The sequence below is a fragment of the Eleutherodactylus coqui genome, chromosome 7 (genome assembly GCF_035609145.1).
Source record: "Eleutherodactylus coqui strain aEleCoq1 chromosome 7, aEleCoq1.hap1, whole genome shotgun sequence".
Taxonomy (NCBI): domain Eukaryota; kingdom Metazoa; phylum Chordata; class Amphibia; order Anura; family Eleutherodactylidae; genus Eleutherodactylus; species Eleutherodactylus coqui.
Genome location: NC_089843.1, coordinates 86,396,588 through 86,410,645, shown reverse-complemented (window position 1 = coordinate 86,410,645; position 14,058 = coordinate 86,396,588). Strand labels below are relative to the sequence as shown.

Sequence of the window (14,058 nt, the reverse complement as noted above, 5' to 3'; positions counted from 1 at the left end):
GGACCTAATACTTTAAACAAACGTTCGGTGTCACTATTTATTTGCCCTTTGAATAGCTTTGCTATGTCTTTTCTTGTGTTAACCCTTTCCAATTCAAGGACTGACCCGTTCTGACATCATGAAATTTCTCCATAGCTCCGATGTTGGAACAGGCTCACCAATGCAGGGCAGGAGTGCATCTGCACCCGCTTGTCAGAAATACCAGGTGCAGATGCACTCCTGCACTGATCCTCATCGAGAACCCCCGAGGAGAAGGTATAAAGGTTTTTTAACCCTTCATGCCTTCCCCTTTACACATTACATAGCGCTCAATTAGCACTATGAAATGCAGAGAGAATGCAGAAGTAACACTTCCGCATTCCGCCCGGTGATCTTGTGACCGCCAGGATCCTCCTGACCTCAGCTGTCACTCACAGCCGAAATCAGGAGGATGAAGACAGAATACGGCATTCCGCCTGGCGATCATGTGACCACTGACACTTTCCTGATCTCAGCTATCAGTCACAGCTGAAATCAGGAGGGTAAAGAGAGAATGCTGCATTCCGCCCGACGATCATGTGACTGCCAGCACCCTCCTGATCTCTATCAGAGATCAGAAGGGGGAAGGGAGAATGCCATTGACCCAGCTCCAAATAAATTGGAGCTGGGGAGAATGGAGGAACAAAAAATTGGAGTGGAAAGGGTTAAGATAACAATAGCTTTTCAATGCTATAAAAACAGCTTGTTGCAGAAAGTCACCTTGCTCAAGTTAAACGTTTGCTACATCTGTACATCAAAAACTATTATCCAGTTACAATGTACTCCCATTATTCTTTCCATTAGGGTCATAAGAGCAACCATACTATAGATGTAATATGCATCCTACCATTAGGAAGCCGCAAGGCAGATACAACATGTACTGCTATAGACTGCTGCACTATTGTATGCAAGAAAACTACCAGCATCATTGGTGTCGGTTATTAAGAACAACTATAAATTGGTCTGTAAATGCAGGCATATCCTGTAAGACCTTTAGTGCTGCTCCTCTTTGTAATTTTGAATAGAAAATGCAACAAACAAGAAGAAGTCCAATATATCTACATACATTAATAATCAGCAGTAGTCAATGAAGAACAATTAAGTATCTTCTAAATAGCAACCTGGAAATGTCATAGAAAAGTAATGATGGTGTTAAATGATCTTTTTCCGGATGTTCTCCCAGAAGTTTGAGAGACCGCGGGAAGGTCAATATTAATAGCATTATTCAATTAAATATTTAAGTAGAGGGCTCAAGAGACTCCTTTTGCAAAGATCATTACACAGTCATAAATTGGAGATTCAAAGAAAATCAGCTGCAGATAAAATGTAGATAAAAAAAATCTATCTACAGTATTTATCCATCTCCATAATCTATTTCCTATTCCAACATGAGGTAATTGTTTACCAAGAAACTTGAAAAGGGGATTATTTAAATAGAGAGATCAAGAGACTCCTGCTGCAGAGACCATTAGACAGTCAGAAATTAGAAATCCATTGACAATCTGCTGCAGACAAAACATTCATAGATTTTAATCTATCTAATCTATATCTCTCCTATCTACATACCTACCTACTCGTTTGGTGATTCATTTAAGTAGAGGACTCAAGAGATGCCTTGCAAAGATCATTACACGGTCATAGATTAGAAATCTAAAGAAAATCTGCTTCAGATAAAAGGAAAGATGATAGATAGATAGATAGATAGATAGATAGATAGATAGATAATCAGGTCCAACCCCCTGCTCAGTGCATGATTTACTAAATCATCCCAGACAGATATTTGTCCAGCCTTTGTTTGAACACTTTCATTGAAGGAGAACTCACCACCTCCTGCGGTAACCTGTTCCACTCATTGATCACCCTCACTGTCTAATATCTAATTTGTGTCTCCTCCCTTTCTGTTTCATCCCATTGCTTCTAGTCTTTCCTTCTACAAATGAGAATAGGGCTGATCCCTCTGCACTGTGACAGCCCTTCAGATATTTGTAGACAGCTATTAAGTCTCCTCTCAATCTTCTTTTTTGCAAGCTAGACATTCCCAGATGACATTAGATACTCTCCATGATCTACTTTCTACTAACGTCCGATACACTTCACGTTTTACTTGGGCACAATAAAGATTTATGTACATCGGAGGATGTGAGCGAGACCTTATATTTGGAGTACTCCTGGTTGCTACTCTACCACATATGGACTATATGCATGTTTATGGTTCAGGATCCAGAACCAGGTTTTTGGAGCATGCAACATCAATTTTTACAAGGCCTCCTTTGGTACAAGGTACGTCTGTGTGCTGCTTTCAACCCAGTTTTTGCATACTGATACACTTTAACTAGTATTTCATCCTGCAATGTAAAGTCTATCTATTTATGCAGGGATGGTTTAAAGACTGGTAAACAGTGTGTCCGAGTGAATTCACACAAGCGAGTGAGATATCGATATCGCATTCTTTAACCTAGGATTTTGGCCTGCAATTGCGATTTGTCTTAAGAGAAAAATGCATCACTGAACTTGCGATTTTCATGTGTGTGAAAACCATGTTTTTTCAATAGTAAAGATAGAAAAATCTCATCCCACTTGCATGAACCTCGGATTTACATGTGAGTGTGATACCATTTTTTTCTTGTCTGTCATAGGCAATAATGGGCGATTCTTAAACAAGAATTTCCCAAAAATAGGATATGTATCAATTTCTGCATCTTGGACCATTGGTCCAAGAGAAATATCGCTCATGTGAATAAAAAGATAGAAATACACATGTTCTTTTCATGTGCAAGCTCCATCCATATTGCACTTGGATGGAATTAGTGCAGAAAACTCGCCCATGTGAATGTATCCTAAAGGTTCCCATTGGACAAGACACCCAAGAGAAAGAATAGAACTCCAGTAAAGAGAACCAGAGGCAGTAGCGGTCGAGCCGCGGCCAAGGCCGGAAAGGGGCATACAGAGGCACTCACTCAAGAGGTTAATAAAGCTTGAGTTAGCGCCCGGTATTCCTCCCCCTCTCTGATCCCCCAGCAACCACCTCCCCAAATCCTCCTCTCCACCAGGTCCATGTCCGAGGCCACAATTCTCATACCCGCAGGGAAGCAATACACATTTTTTTAAACATAGTTCCAAATTTGTGAAAACATAAAAGTATTAGTACATACCTGTGAGGGGCTAGCCCTAAAGTATTAAATTATCGTCATAGGAATGACACATGCTCTACAAGGCGGCATGTATGAACATTGCAGACGTAGAAGTGCAGTGGAGTGGTGATAGTGAAGTCAGATGTTAATAAAAGGCTCTGTTTGCACCATCAAAAGAATGTGTACATTCACTGTAATGGCACCCAGCCGATGACCCACACCTGTAAGGTCCCAGCCCTGTGACCAGCCTACCACACCCAGTATGGTTTCGAATCTAACACACAGGATATTGTGCCCCAGGCCTTGCTTAGGCCCTTAGAAGAGGACTTCTCCCTGTTATTCTCCTTTTCCCTTGAAATGAATGCCTTGGCATCCAGACACAACTAGTAGGTAGCTCAGTGTTACAGTTCTCTGAAGCCCCCTAGACAACAACCTACCAGTTGCCCCTCTATCCACCCATGGGCCCTCTCAAGCGGCATAGTCCTGTCCTCAGCGATCCAGCATTGAAACCATGCAGTCCTCCTGGTCTTTGTTTTGGAATGGAAACCACCCAACGGCTGCAGCCAATCAGAGCCACAAGGGTCAGGTGCCATTATCCTGGCATCACTGCTCAGATTCAGGAAGCCATGATGCCAGGAGTATGGCACCTGACCGCTGTGGCTTCTGATTGGCTGCAGCAGTCAGGGGGTTTCCATATCTAAACTTAGATCAGGAGGGACGTGCGGCTGCAGGACTGGTTCGCCAGGAATGAGGACAGGTAAACACAGCTGCTTTAATTGTTTTCACAGATTTGAATATAGGTTTAAAAATTGTATAGCATCCAGATATCCCCTTTAACCCCTTCAGTGGCAGGTTTATTATTACCAAGTCAGCGCAGCAAGCCCAGAAGATTTTCCTGAGGAAATTTCAAGGGGCAAACATGTACAGTGGCACAATAACTCTGTGTCCGGGCCAGCAATTCAGCACTAGAGCTGTCCACGGAAATCTTCCGGGGTTTAACTGCATGGTCAGTGTAGCAAGCCCCAGAGATTTTCCAGGCGGGCCACTAAAGGTCTTAAACCACTTAGTATTGTCTTACAGTGTGTAGTGGTCTTATTTGAATTGTAGTTTTATAGAGGAACTACAATATGACAATATTATGTGAGCTCTTTAAGTCAGTAATGTATAGATACTACCATATTAGGCACAATATATATATATATATATATATATGATGTGGGCTGCATGACAGTATTCTTTCTGCACTATATGGAGGTATGGTAATATTATGTAAATTATAAATTAATGAGAACCACTACCTAATTTGCTTGTTCTCTGTCCAGAGCTCCATTTCCTATGCAAATCTGCTCAATGCTTACAGTGTCCATTCCCAATATGTTAAAGGAGATGTCTCGAGGAAGCAGTTAATTTTTTTTTTTGCCCAGTCCCCCCCATTAAACATACATTACAAAGCCCCCCTGTAAATGACATTTCTAGCTGGTTCGTACTTACCGTTCCAGCGTTTCAGCAACTTATAAAAGTTTCCTCAAGATGGCCGCCGGCTCTTTCCCCGTCGCTCGCTGCAGCCCGACGTGCGCGCTCCCGAGACGCCGCCAGCTGTGTCTCCATGGCAACCGGACGCATCGCAGCCGCCGACCAGCCGCCCCGCAGCCGCCGACCAGACAGCAGGTAACCGGCGCTAGCCCCCGGCTCCCCAGCGCTAGACCCTCAGCCCAGGTGAAGGCCCCGGAGCCCAGCGCTAGGTTCCGGAGCCCAGCGCTAGTTCCCCCGGCCTAGCGGCAGCCCCCCCCGGCCTAGCGACAGCCCCCCCGGCGCAGCCCGGCGCAGCGGCAGCCCCCCCCGGCCTAGCGACAGCCCCCCCGGCGCAGCGGCAGCCCCCCCGGCCTAGCGACAGCCCCCCCATCACAGCGGCAGCCCCCCCCGGCCTAGCGACAGCCCCCCCGGCGCAGCGACAGCCCCCCCGGCGCAGCCCGGCGCAGCGGCAGCCCCCCCCCGACCCATCACTTACCTGGGAGGCTTCTCGGGGCTGCTGGGCTGGGCTGGGCTTCTCCGCTGGGCAGCTCCAGTTTCTGCACCTTCCTCTAACAGAGGATGGTGCAGAATGGCCGCTTCAGCGCGCTCCCGAGCAGTGACAGCTCGTCTGCGCATGCGCAGAAGAGCTGTAGCGGGGAGCACACTGAAGCGGCTCGTGCTGAATGGAGAAGACCGGACTGCGCAAGCGTGTCTAAAAAAGCAAGCTGCCAGCGAATTTAGACGGAACCATGGAGACGAGGACGCTAGCAACGGAGCAGGTAAGTGGAATAACTTCTGTATGGCTCATATTTAATGCACAATGTACATTACAAAGTGCATTAATATGGCCATACGGAAGTGTATAACCCCACTTGGTTTCGCGAGACCACCCCTTTAAATAGATTATGTCACAACTTGACATTGTGGCTTTCAATGCCATACCAGAAGGTCACAATGACTGTATTACATTGTGGGAACATACAGTCTCAGCCTATTCTAATATACCTTTTTTAGCTGCTGAAACACATGCAGCACAGATGGAAAATATAGAAAAGTCTGCTTTACAATCTTCCTTCATCTCTCCTTTATAATGTAATATCACCCATAAAACATAGCACTTTGCGGAGCATTTAAACGGAAAGGTCTACAGTCCAGAGAGGCCTATAGTCACGCATTCATAAAATAGCTATCAATGTCAAGTGGTTTAAAACATGTGTTTGCTGTTGTCATAATTTTCCACACATATGAAAATAATTGTTAGTATGAGTCAATAGAGCAGCAGCATCCCAAAGACATGAAATTGCGAGGTTATCAGGATCAGAGGCCGTAGCATGCCAGTATCTCAAGTCTATACATCTGTATCACCAATCCAGCCCATAAGCTTCGCACATTGCAGAATTCCACAGTATGTTTTGTGTATAGGTCAATACATCTGGTGCTAATATTCTGCATGAAAGACTGGAAAATACTCATGTCATGGAATATTGGGCAGTACTGGAGGCAAAGGACCCAACAAATGCTATATCTAGACTTCGATCAAAATCATGCCTTACTTTTGTAACACCATTCATTCTACAATGTGGAACAAGCAGATGGAAAAAATTCTTCAAAAAAGGTTTTATATTATTTTCTAAACTACGTGCATTCATTTCTTTATACAGTACCTTTAGGCTTTATGCAAACATCTGAACCATGTGTAGCACAATCCGTGCAAGTTCCTGATAGGGAGCAGTATGCATGCTATGTGCCACCATACAGAGCAGAGGCGTAACTTGAAGCTCCCGGGCCCTGATGCAAAACTTGTAACAGGGCCCCCAACTATAATGCTTTACTCATAGTACTGGACTCCCTATATGGAGAAGAGAGGCCTTATGGGCCCCCTAAGGCTCCTGGGCCCGGGTGCAACCGCATCCCCTGCATCCCCTATAGTTACGCCCCTGATACAGAGCACTCTGTGGCACCAAATTAGGAAGTTATTTTGTTCTACAAGCAATGCTTCTAGGAGAGAATAACTATGCAACTTGGTCTCCAGTAGAGCACATCACAAACCTCAGTATGTCTTCTATGTCTTAAGACTAGGCACCCAGGCGACCAAAGAGATAGCTGTCATGTTATGTCTCCAAACAACTTGGTGGTTGTACAGAGCATGAGATTTTATATTATAGACATATTGTATACAAAAAGGTGAAAATGTTGAACATTTGTACAGTAATGTGTACGGAATTATGTCAATCTAAAACTTTGTACAGTCACGAAACCATATAATAGACAACAATCATTGTTATTGGCAAACCAAAGTGGGTGTCGTTGGTCAAATGCCACAGTAGAGGCAGCTAAAGCCAATAATTAACAATATGCACTGTCACATGTCCAAACATTTCATTAACCAATTGCTCTCTTATTCATTTTACTCATAGAACATATACAATCTTCTTCCAAATTTTCAAAAAATTAAAAACAAAAAACCACAAATAAAACACTACCGCAATATAATATGAACGTCAATTATTGGATTGGTCTAAACTCATTCAGAAAGCTACTCAAAAAAGTTGTAATAATATGTCCTACCTCCATAAAGAGCTCTCAAGGACCTTCCCCATGTCGAAGTGATAGTACTTGGTCAGTATGAGGATGACCTGTGGAAGATACAGAGATATTAGTATTGCAAAATTATAAAGAACTAGCACAGTTGACTGGATGAACTTTCGTTTGCATGTCATGTAAATACAGTAAATCATTGGTCTCCATAATATACCAGTACCAGGTGACCGACTAGACTACCAGGGGAACCTCTTGTGAGCTCAAGCTCTTAAACAGTCATAGGTCTTAATGTTCCGGCAAAAGTAGCCCGATTTGGGGGGTGACTTTGAAGACAATTGCTTAACACTTCGATCTATTGCTTATGGGTTTATCTTCTTGATGGGCAATGACGACAACATGCATTACCATGTCATTAAAAGTAGACATGCACAGGTTTTGTATAGCTGGGGACCGGATCCTCAGAATCACTTTCGGTGGTAGTCCAGAAGTTACAAACAAGCAGAAAAGTTGGCTATGAAAAGTGTCGGTGATTTTGTGTTGATGCTAACAACACTTCAATATTACTAAGTGCTTGTTATATAATCCTGACCCAGGGAGCAATTGCTGAGGACTACGTTCTTATCTGGTGGCAACAGCCGGTCATATAAAGTTCTGACCCGGCTGCAATACATTTCTGTAATGCTATGACAGTATCTACAGATGCCAATAGCTATAGAGCCATAGAACTCTGCCAGAGTTTTACAGGCGGATTCCACACTGAGAAGTCTGTGGTGGAATCTGCCGTGTGAACATACCCTAAGGCCGGCGGCACGTGATCGGGTTGGATTCCACATGTGGGAGTGTGCAGCGCAATCCGACCTTAACCCCGGCCGGTGACCCTGCGTACCTGTATTGCGGATGAGCACAGATACTCTCCGTTGGTTATGTGCAGTACAGTTTTTTTTTTTTAAATCTGTGTTTTTCCCACACCGGCGCTAGGCGATGACACGGGTACTCCTGACCCATCTGCAATATCAATTGCGAATGGCCCACTGGTCAGACAGCTTCCATTTACTTCATTGGAAAATCTCCGTGTGGAATCCACACGAAAATAGTACATACTGAGATTTTCTTCTCCTTTTGCAGAAATTGCAACTAGTTTCCGCAAGTCTGTAGGAAAAAGGGATTTTACATAGCATACTCTGAACGGTATTTGCTCCGGATCCGTGGTGTGGACGTTGACTGCGGATTCCGCAATGTAAATCCGTTCGTGTGCCACTGGCCTAAGGGTGGTTGCACAGGATTAGAAAAAGAGGTGTTCTTTTTTTTCCAGAAACAGTGCCACATCTGTCCATGGGTTGTCTTTGGTATTGCAGTTCAGCTCTATTAAAGAAAGTGGAGCTAAGCTGCAATAGTACATACAACCCGTGTGGTGCTGTTTTTAGACGAAAATAGCCATGTTCTTATAACCAGTATGACAGAAACATAAAAGCATAAAAACACAAAATTTTGCACACCCTCTTGTTCCAATTCGTCATCCTGCTGGGAGCAACATAATATTAATATGAGCTTTGTATTGCATATAAAAGTTTTCTGCTACTTTACTGCCCTATTTTCTAATAAAGATATCCTATAAAGAGCTCAACGATTAGAGACTGCAACAACCAAATTATTTCAATTACTGTGCTATCCATAAATGAGGCATATGTCTCATGTAAATATAGAATGTACATGGGTATTCCAGTCTCTCTCTCATAGAGAGAGAGATAGAGATAGAGAGAGAGAGAGAGAGAGGGAGAGATAGAGAGATAGAGAGAGAGAGAGAGAGAGAGAGAGAGAGAGATAGAGAGAGAGATAGAGAGATAGAGATAGAGAGAGAGATAGAGAGAGAGAGATAGAGATAGAGATAGAGAGAGAGAGATAGAGAGAGAGATAGAGAGAGAGACTTTCAGCGGTGAACATGCATCTCTATAAATTTCGAAAATTTGCTAGGGAGGGTTAAAAGTGTTTATGAGATTTATAAAGATCTGCTGTTTTTTTCTAGACTTAATCGCCTTAGTCTCTATTGCCTGCTTCTAGGACTGTAAGCTCAGCCCAAATCAATCGGGTTAAGTTGTAGTACCAGATTCAGCCCATGGACATGGGTGGCACTATTTCTAGAAAATAAACACTCCATTTTTTGCATTTTATGCAAATCTTTTCAACAGACTAACATTCTCAGAAAAAAAAAAGATTAGCTGTAAGAGAAAAGAAATGACAGCTGCCCGCAGCCCTGGTTCCTAAGGCTTCTTTACCATAGAATAAGATAGCATTATTATAAATGGTAATGTTGAGCGAATCAAACTAGTAGAAGCCCGTTTCAGGTTGAACTTTGCTAAATGATTGGTTCAGCATTAACTCGTATCGAGCTTTGAGCAAAATTCTACCTGAAACTAGGTTCTACTGGATCAGTTCGCTCAACACTAGTCCTGAACACTGGCGTAAAGCACTGTCTGAGAGCCATAAAAGCTTTGATAACACTGAGTGTTAGGGCTCATTCACACAGGTGTATTGTCCCCGCATATTAGGCATACGTACTTCCTGTGCGTAACACGCTGTGAATGGAAGAAATAAAAGTCTATGGACTTTCATTCTTCCATTCACACCTGCGTTAGAACTGAGAGGGGACATCCGTATAAGACGCATGAGAAATATATCACAGCACGCTCTATTTCTCTGCACTTCTTACGCAGCCCTTGAAGGGCTGCATATTGAAATGCTGCCCCTTCGCAATGCCTGCGAACAGACAACGTTGAATACGCATCCCTGCTCTGCACAGGGCAGGAAATGTTAAGGACAAAAAAAAAAAAGAAAAAAAAAGTCACAATGCACACGTCCGTGACGTCAAAATCACAGGCATCCGCAGTGTCAATTGTAGCCCGTACGTGATGTCTGCCGGCAGAGAGTAGGGGCTGCGATGAGTACAACGCAGCGTTGTTCTCATACACTAGTATGAATGAGCCCTTATAGAGGGCTTTTATAGCTCTTAGGGTTGCTTCACATGAGTGTGTTTTTGCGCGTATATAGGTGCGCACCTACATACGAGCAAAAACCGCATGTATGCAGCTGCGTGCATTGGAAAACAATTGAAAACAATGCTCTGCCGTCATTCATTCGGGGAGAGCTGCCTGTGATTGGCTGAGCATGCCAGCCAATCACAAACAGCTCTTTCAGCACTAGAGAGTTGGGGACAGCAGGAGAAGACGCGGCTGAGCCCGGCAGCTGAAGGGAGGCGAGTATGTTTGTTTTTGGGGGGGGGGGGTTTCAGCACTTTTACTTGATTTTTCAGGGAAGGGCTTATATTTAAAGCCCTTCTCTGAAATCAATTGCCGGCAGCAGAATCCTCTACCGCAGCTGACATGTGTGACAATTTGAAGAATTCCTCTGCTGCATCTGCCACAGATGTGGCAGATGTAGCAGCAGGGAATCCTTTTAACTAGCGGGGATGAAGGAAACATCTGCTGCATGCAGCAGATGTGTTCTTCATCCCCGCGGGGGTGACGGCAGCAGCGGAGAGGTAAGTATTTTTTTTTACATTAAAATGTTTTTTTTTTCAGGGAAGGGCTTATATGCATGCACAAAAACCCACTCGTGTGAAGCCACCCTTAGGCCTTAGTCACACGGGCGTTTTTTCACGCGATTTGCGCATCGCATGACGGATGCGCATGCGCAAATCGCGTGACCGGCGCCGAAAAATCGGCCCAAAAATCGCCCGAAAATCTGCTCCTAGCCGCGTTTCATTAGAAACGGGCCGGAGCTGTCCAGCGCATTGCATTCAATGGAGCCGGCAATACAGCGGCTCCATTGAATGCAAGCGCTGCGGGCGTGCGCGGGGTCAATTGTCGGGAAGGGGTTAAATATATAACCCCTTACCTGCAATGCATCCTTAAATGTGAAAAAATAAAAAAAAAGGATGTACTCACCTGCTCCCGGCAGCTGGAGATCCGGGCGGTCGGCCTGCAGTGGGTGTGAAGGAGGTGTGACTCAGGCTTGCCCCTGATTGGCTCAGCGCTGAGCCAATCAGAAGCAAGTCTCAGTCACACCCATTCATGAATTCATGAATGGGTGTGACTGAGCTCAGCCTCTGATTGGCTCAGGCTGAGCCAATCAGGGGCAAGCCTGAGTCACACCTCCTTCACACCCACTGCAGGCCGACCGCCGGGATCTCCAGCTGCCGGGAGCAGGTGAGAACATCCTTTTTTTTTATTTTTTCACATTTAAGGATGCATTGCAGGTAAGGGGTTATATATTTAACCCCTTCCCGACAATTAACCCCGCGCACGCCGGCAGCCCATTGCTTTCAATGGAGCGGCTGTATTGCCGCTCCATTGAATTCAATGGGCAAACATCGTTCTTCTCTGCCACAGCTGTTCCAGCTGTGGCAGAGAAGAATGATTTGTCTTCTATATGTTCTCAATGGGGTCGGCGCTGCTGCCGCCGGCCCCGTTGAGCGCATATAGAGAAGAGAACAGGAATCGCAGATCGCAGATAAGTGCGATCTGCGATTTCTGTTCTCTAATTTATCGGACGAGCGCATAAAAAGCGCTCATGTGTCCGATACCATTGCAAAGCAATGGTTTTAAAAAGTCGCCGGACGCATGCGCATGCGCAAATCGCGGCAATAAACGCCCGTGTGACTAAGCCCTTAGACAGTGCTATACACCAGTTCTAGGGGTTTTAATGAACTTTAAGTTTCTTTAAAACTAATTCAGACCAAACAAAATTTTGCAAAAGTTCCACGTACCAGTCGGACCGAGCTTTTCAAAGTTCACCTATCACAAATGAATGGTCAGTACGGAGCTGTTATAGTGCAATCATCTAATCTTTTATCTCTCTTTACTTTTTTAGGTTATTACATGAAAATATGTATCAATTCAATAGAAATAACACACAGCTGTATATTGTACTAGTGAAATCATATAAAAGATTACAAAAAATGTATGGTCCTCCTAGAAGTAGGTTACATACAGGCGAATACTACACAACAAATGGGGTCTGGACCCTTCTACGGATGTTAGCAGATTTGCCTTCTAATACCTTTGAGTAGATATAGAACCTACCAGCTGCTTATTCAGAATTGGAAGAGGAGGGACTATTTTGGATTGTTTTGGTCAGATCTTCCATTCCAGTAATAAAGGCATCTACTATTTGTTATCCACACCACAAAAAGGCCCCTTTTACATTAGCATTATAGCTTCTATTTATAATGAACACCATTATGCTGTGACTAATCTTTTTTTATATAGAGTCAAATAGTCACCGATGGGCCCCATTGACTTCAATGGGCCAACAGGGTACGCTTTCGGTTACCTTCAAAAATATCACAGATTTTGATATTAACTCCATTAAGACCCTGGATGGAGCATTATTAATGTGCACAAAGCCAATGTTCTGTACGAGCCAGACGCAAAGCACCTCGTGAACCAGGGGTGACAGCATGATTTCACCCCAATCCCAATCTTACATTCTGACATGTGACAGACAAAAAATGAATTTTAATATGTCACATCACAAAGAAGAAACTTTTTTTTAACATTAAAGAGGTTTTAGAGGTTTACAAAAACATTGCTTTCCTGCAAAAATGGTACCACATCTATCTATTGGCGGGGTCTCTGTTTTGCAGCTCAACTTCATGGAAGTTAATGGGGCTGAGCTGTAATGCCACACAAGCTGAATATAAAAAACAGCCACATTTTTATAATCTTCTACAACCCCTTTATTCTTCTGTAAATCAGATCATGTGGATACATTTATTTAAGTTCACAGAGGTAATTTAAGTAACAATATGGTGAAGAACTTGCTTTGTCTTCTCTTCACAGCCAACTTAAGACAAGAGAAGAATATAAAATAACAGAAAGTCTCTCCAAGTTATATTTCAAAGTCAAACTCAGGATCGTCTAGACGGAAAGGTTTCCAATTTTTGCTATTATGATTACAGAAATGAAAGTGCCTGATCACAAAAAGGATAAAACTATTTGGAAATGAAACCACACTATCTTCTGCACAGTCTATTAAGATGTCCATCACTGGCAGAACAATAGCTCACACACAGCTCCTCATCAATGTGTCCAGAAGAGAGAGGGCACCATAGCCAAGATCGAACTGGACCCCACATAGTAGCGCTGGGATTTGCCAACAGGACAGAGGTGCCTAGTGTTTGTTGCCATGACCCTTGAAATAGTTCATTCTTGTCTACTCTACAAGAGAGTTCTGCACAGGTTCTTGTAGCAAAGTGAATGAGACCAAGAAAGCCCAGATCTTCCTTCTCTAACCTCCTGGATGCTTCTATGGTGTGTATGTATGCTGCCGATTGTATATTTTAACTTCATAGAAAAATAAATAAATCGGAGTCGGTAAAATTAGATGCATCGGCCATTGCTGCCTAATCCACGTATGCGATTAAACTGTCCAACGCCACTTGTGCTATTTGTGGTTGGGAATGCAGAGACATTAGCATATAAATAGATTTACAATTTAAAATGATGTGCTCTATTCTTCCTGTCTTTTAAGAAATAGAGATAACCATTCCTGAATCTGCAAACTAGAGCATTTGGATAAATATACAGCCACTAATCAAAGGGAACTTTATTATTCCTATCAAATGTGTTTGCATGCATTGAAATATGAAATTAGCTCTTGTTTGCCCTGGTAGACTGCAGAGAGCCTTGAATGATGTGGTCAGAATTCTTTGTTCTCAGAAATTGCAATGGTTTTCTAAGCAAATGTCACAACATTTGGAAAGTTCAAAGCGAAACAGTAATGAGGTATACATTGGAAGAGATCTGAGGATTATAGCATTTAGGTCCCATTAGGGTCATCATTAGTATAATAAGTAGTA

General features: G+C 43.5%; 1 protein-coding gene across 1 annotated transcript in view; it reads right to left on the bottom strand.

Annotated features, from left to right (window-relative positions):
- Positions 1-14,058, bottom strand: part of SORCS2 (sortilin related VPS10 domain containing receptor 2) — an 816,984-nt gene that overhangs the window by 522,693 nt on the left and 280,233 nt on the right. Inside the window, exon 2 of the mRNA XM_066573326.1 lies at positions 7,230-7,297. Within this exon, the coding sequence (XP_066429423.1) occupies positions 7,230-7,297 (68 nt within the window). The remainder of the gene's footprint in view (positions 1-7,229; positions 7,298-14,058) is intronic.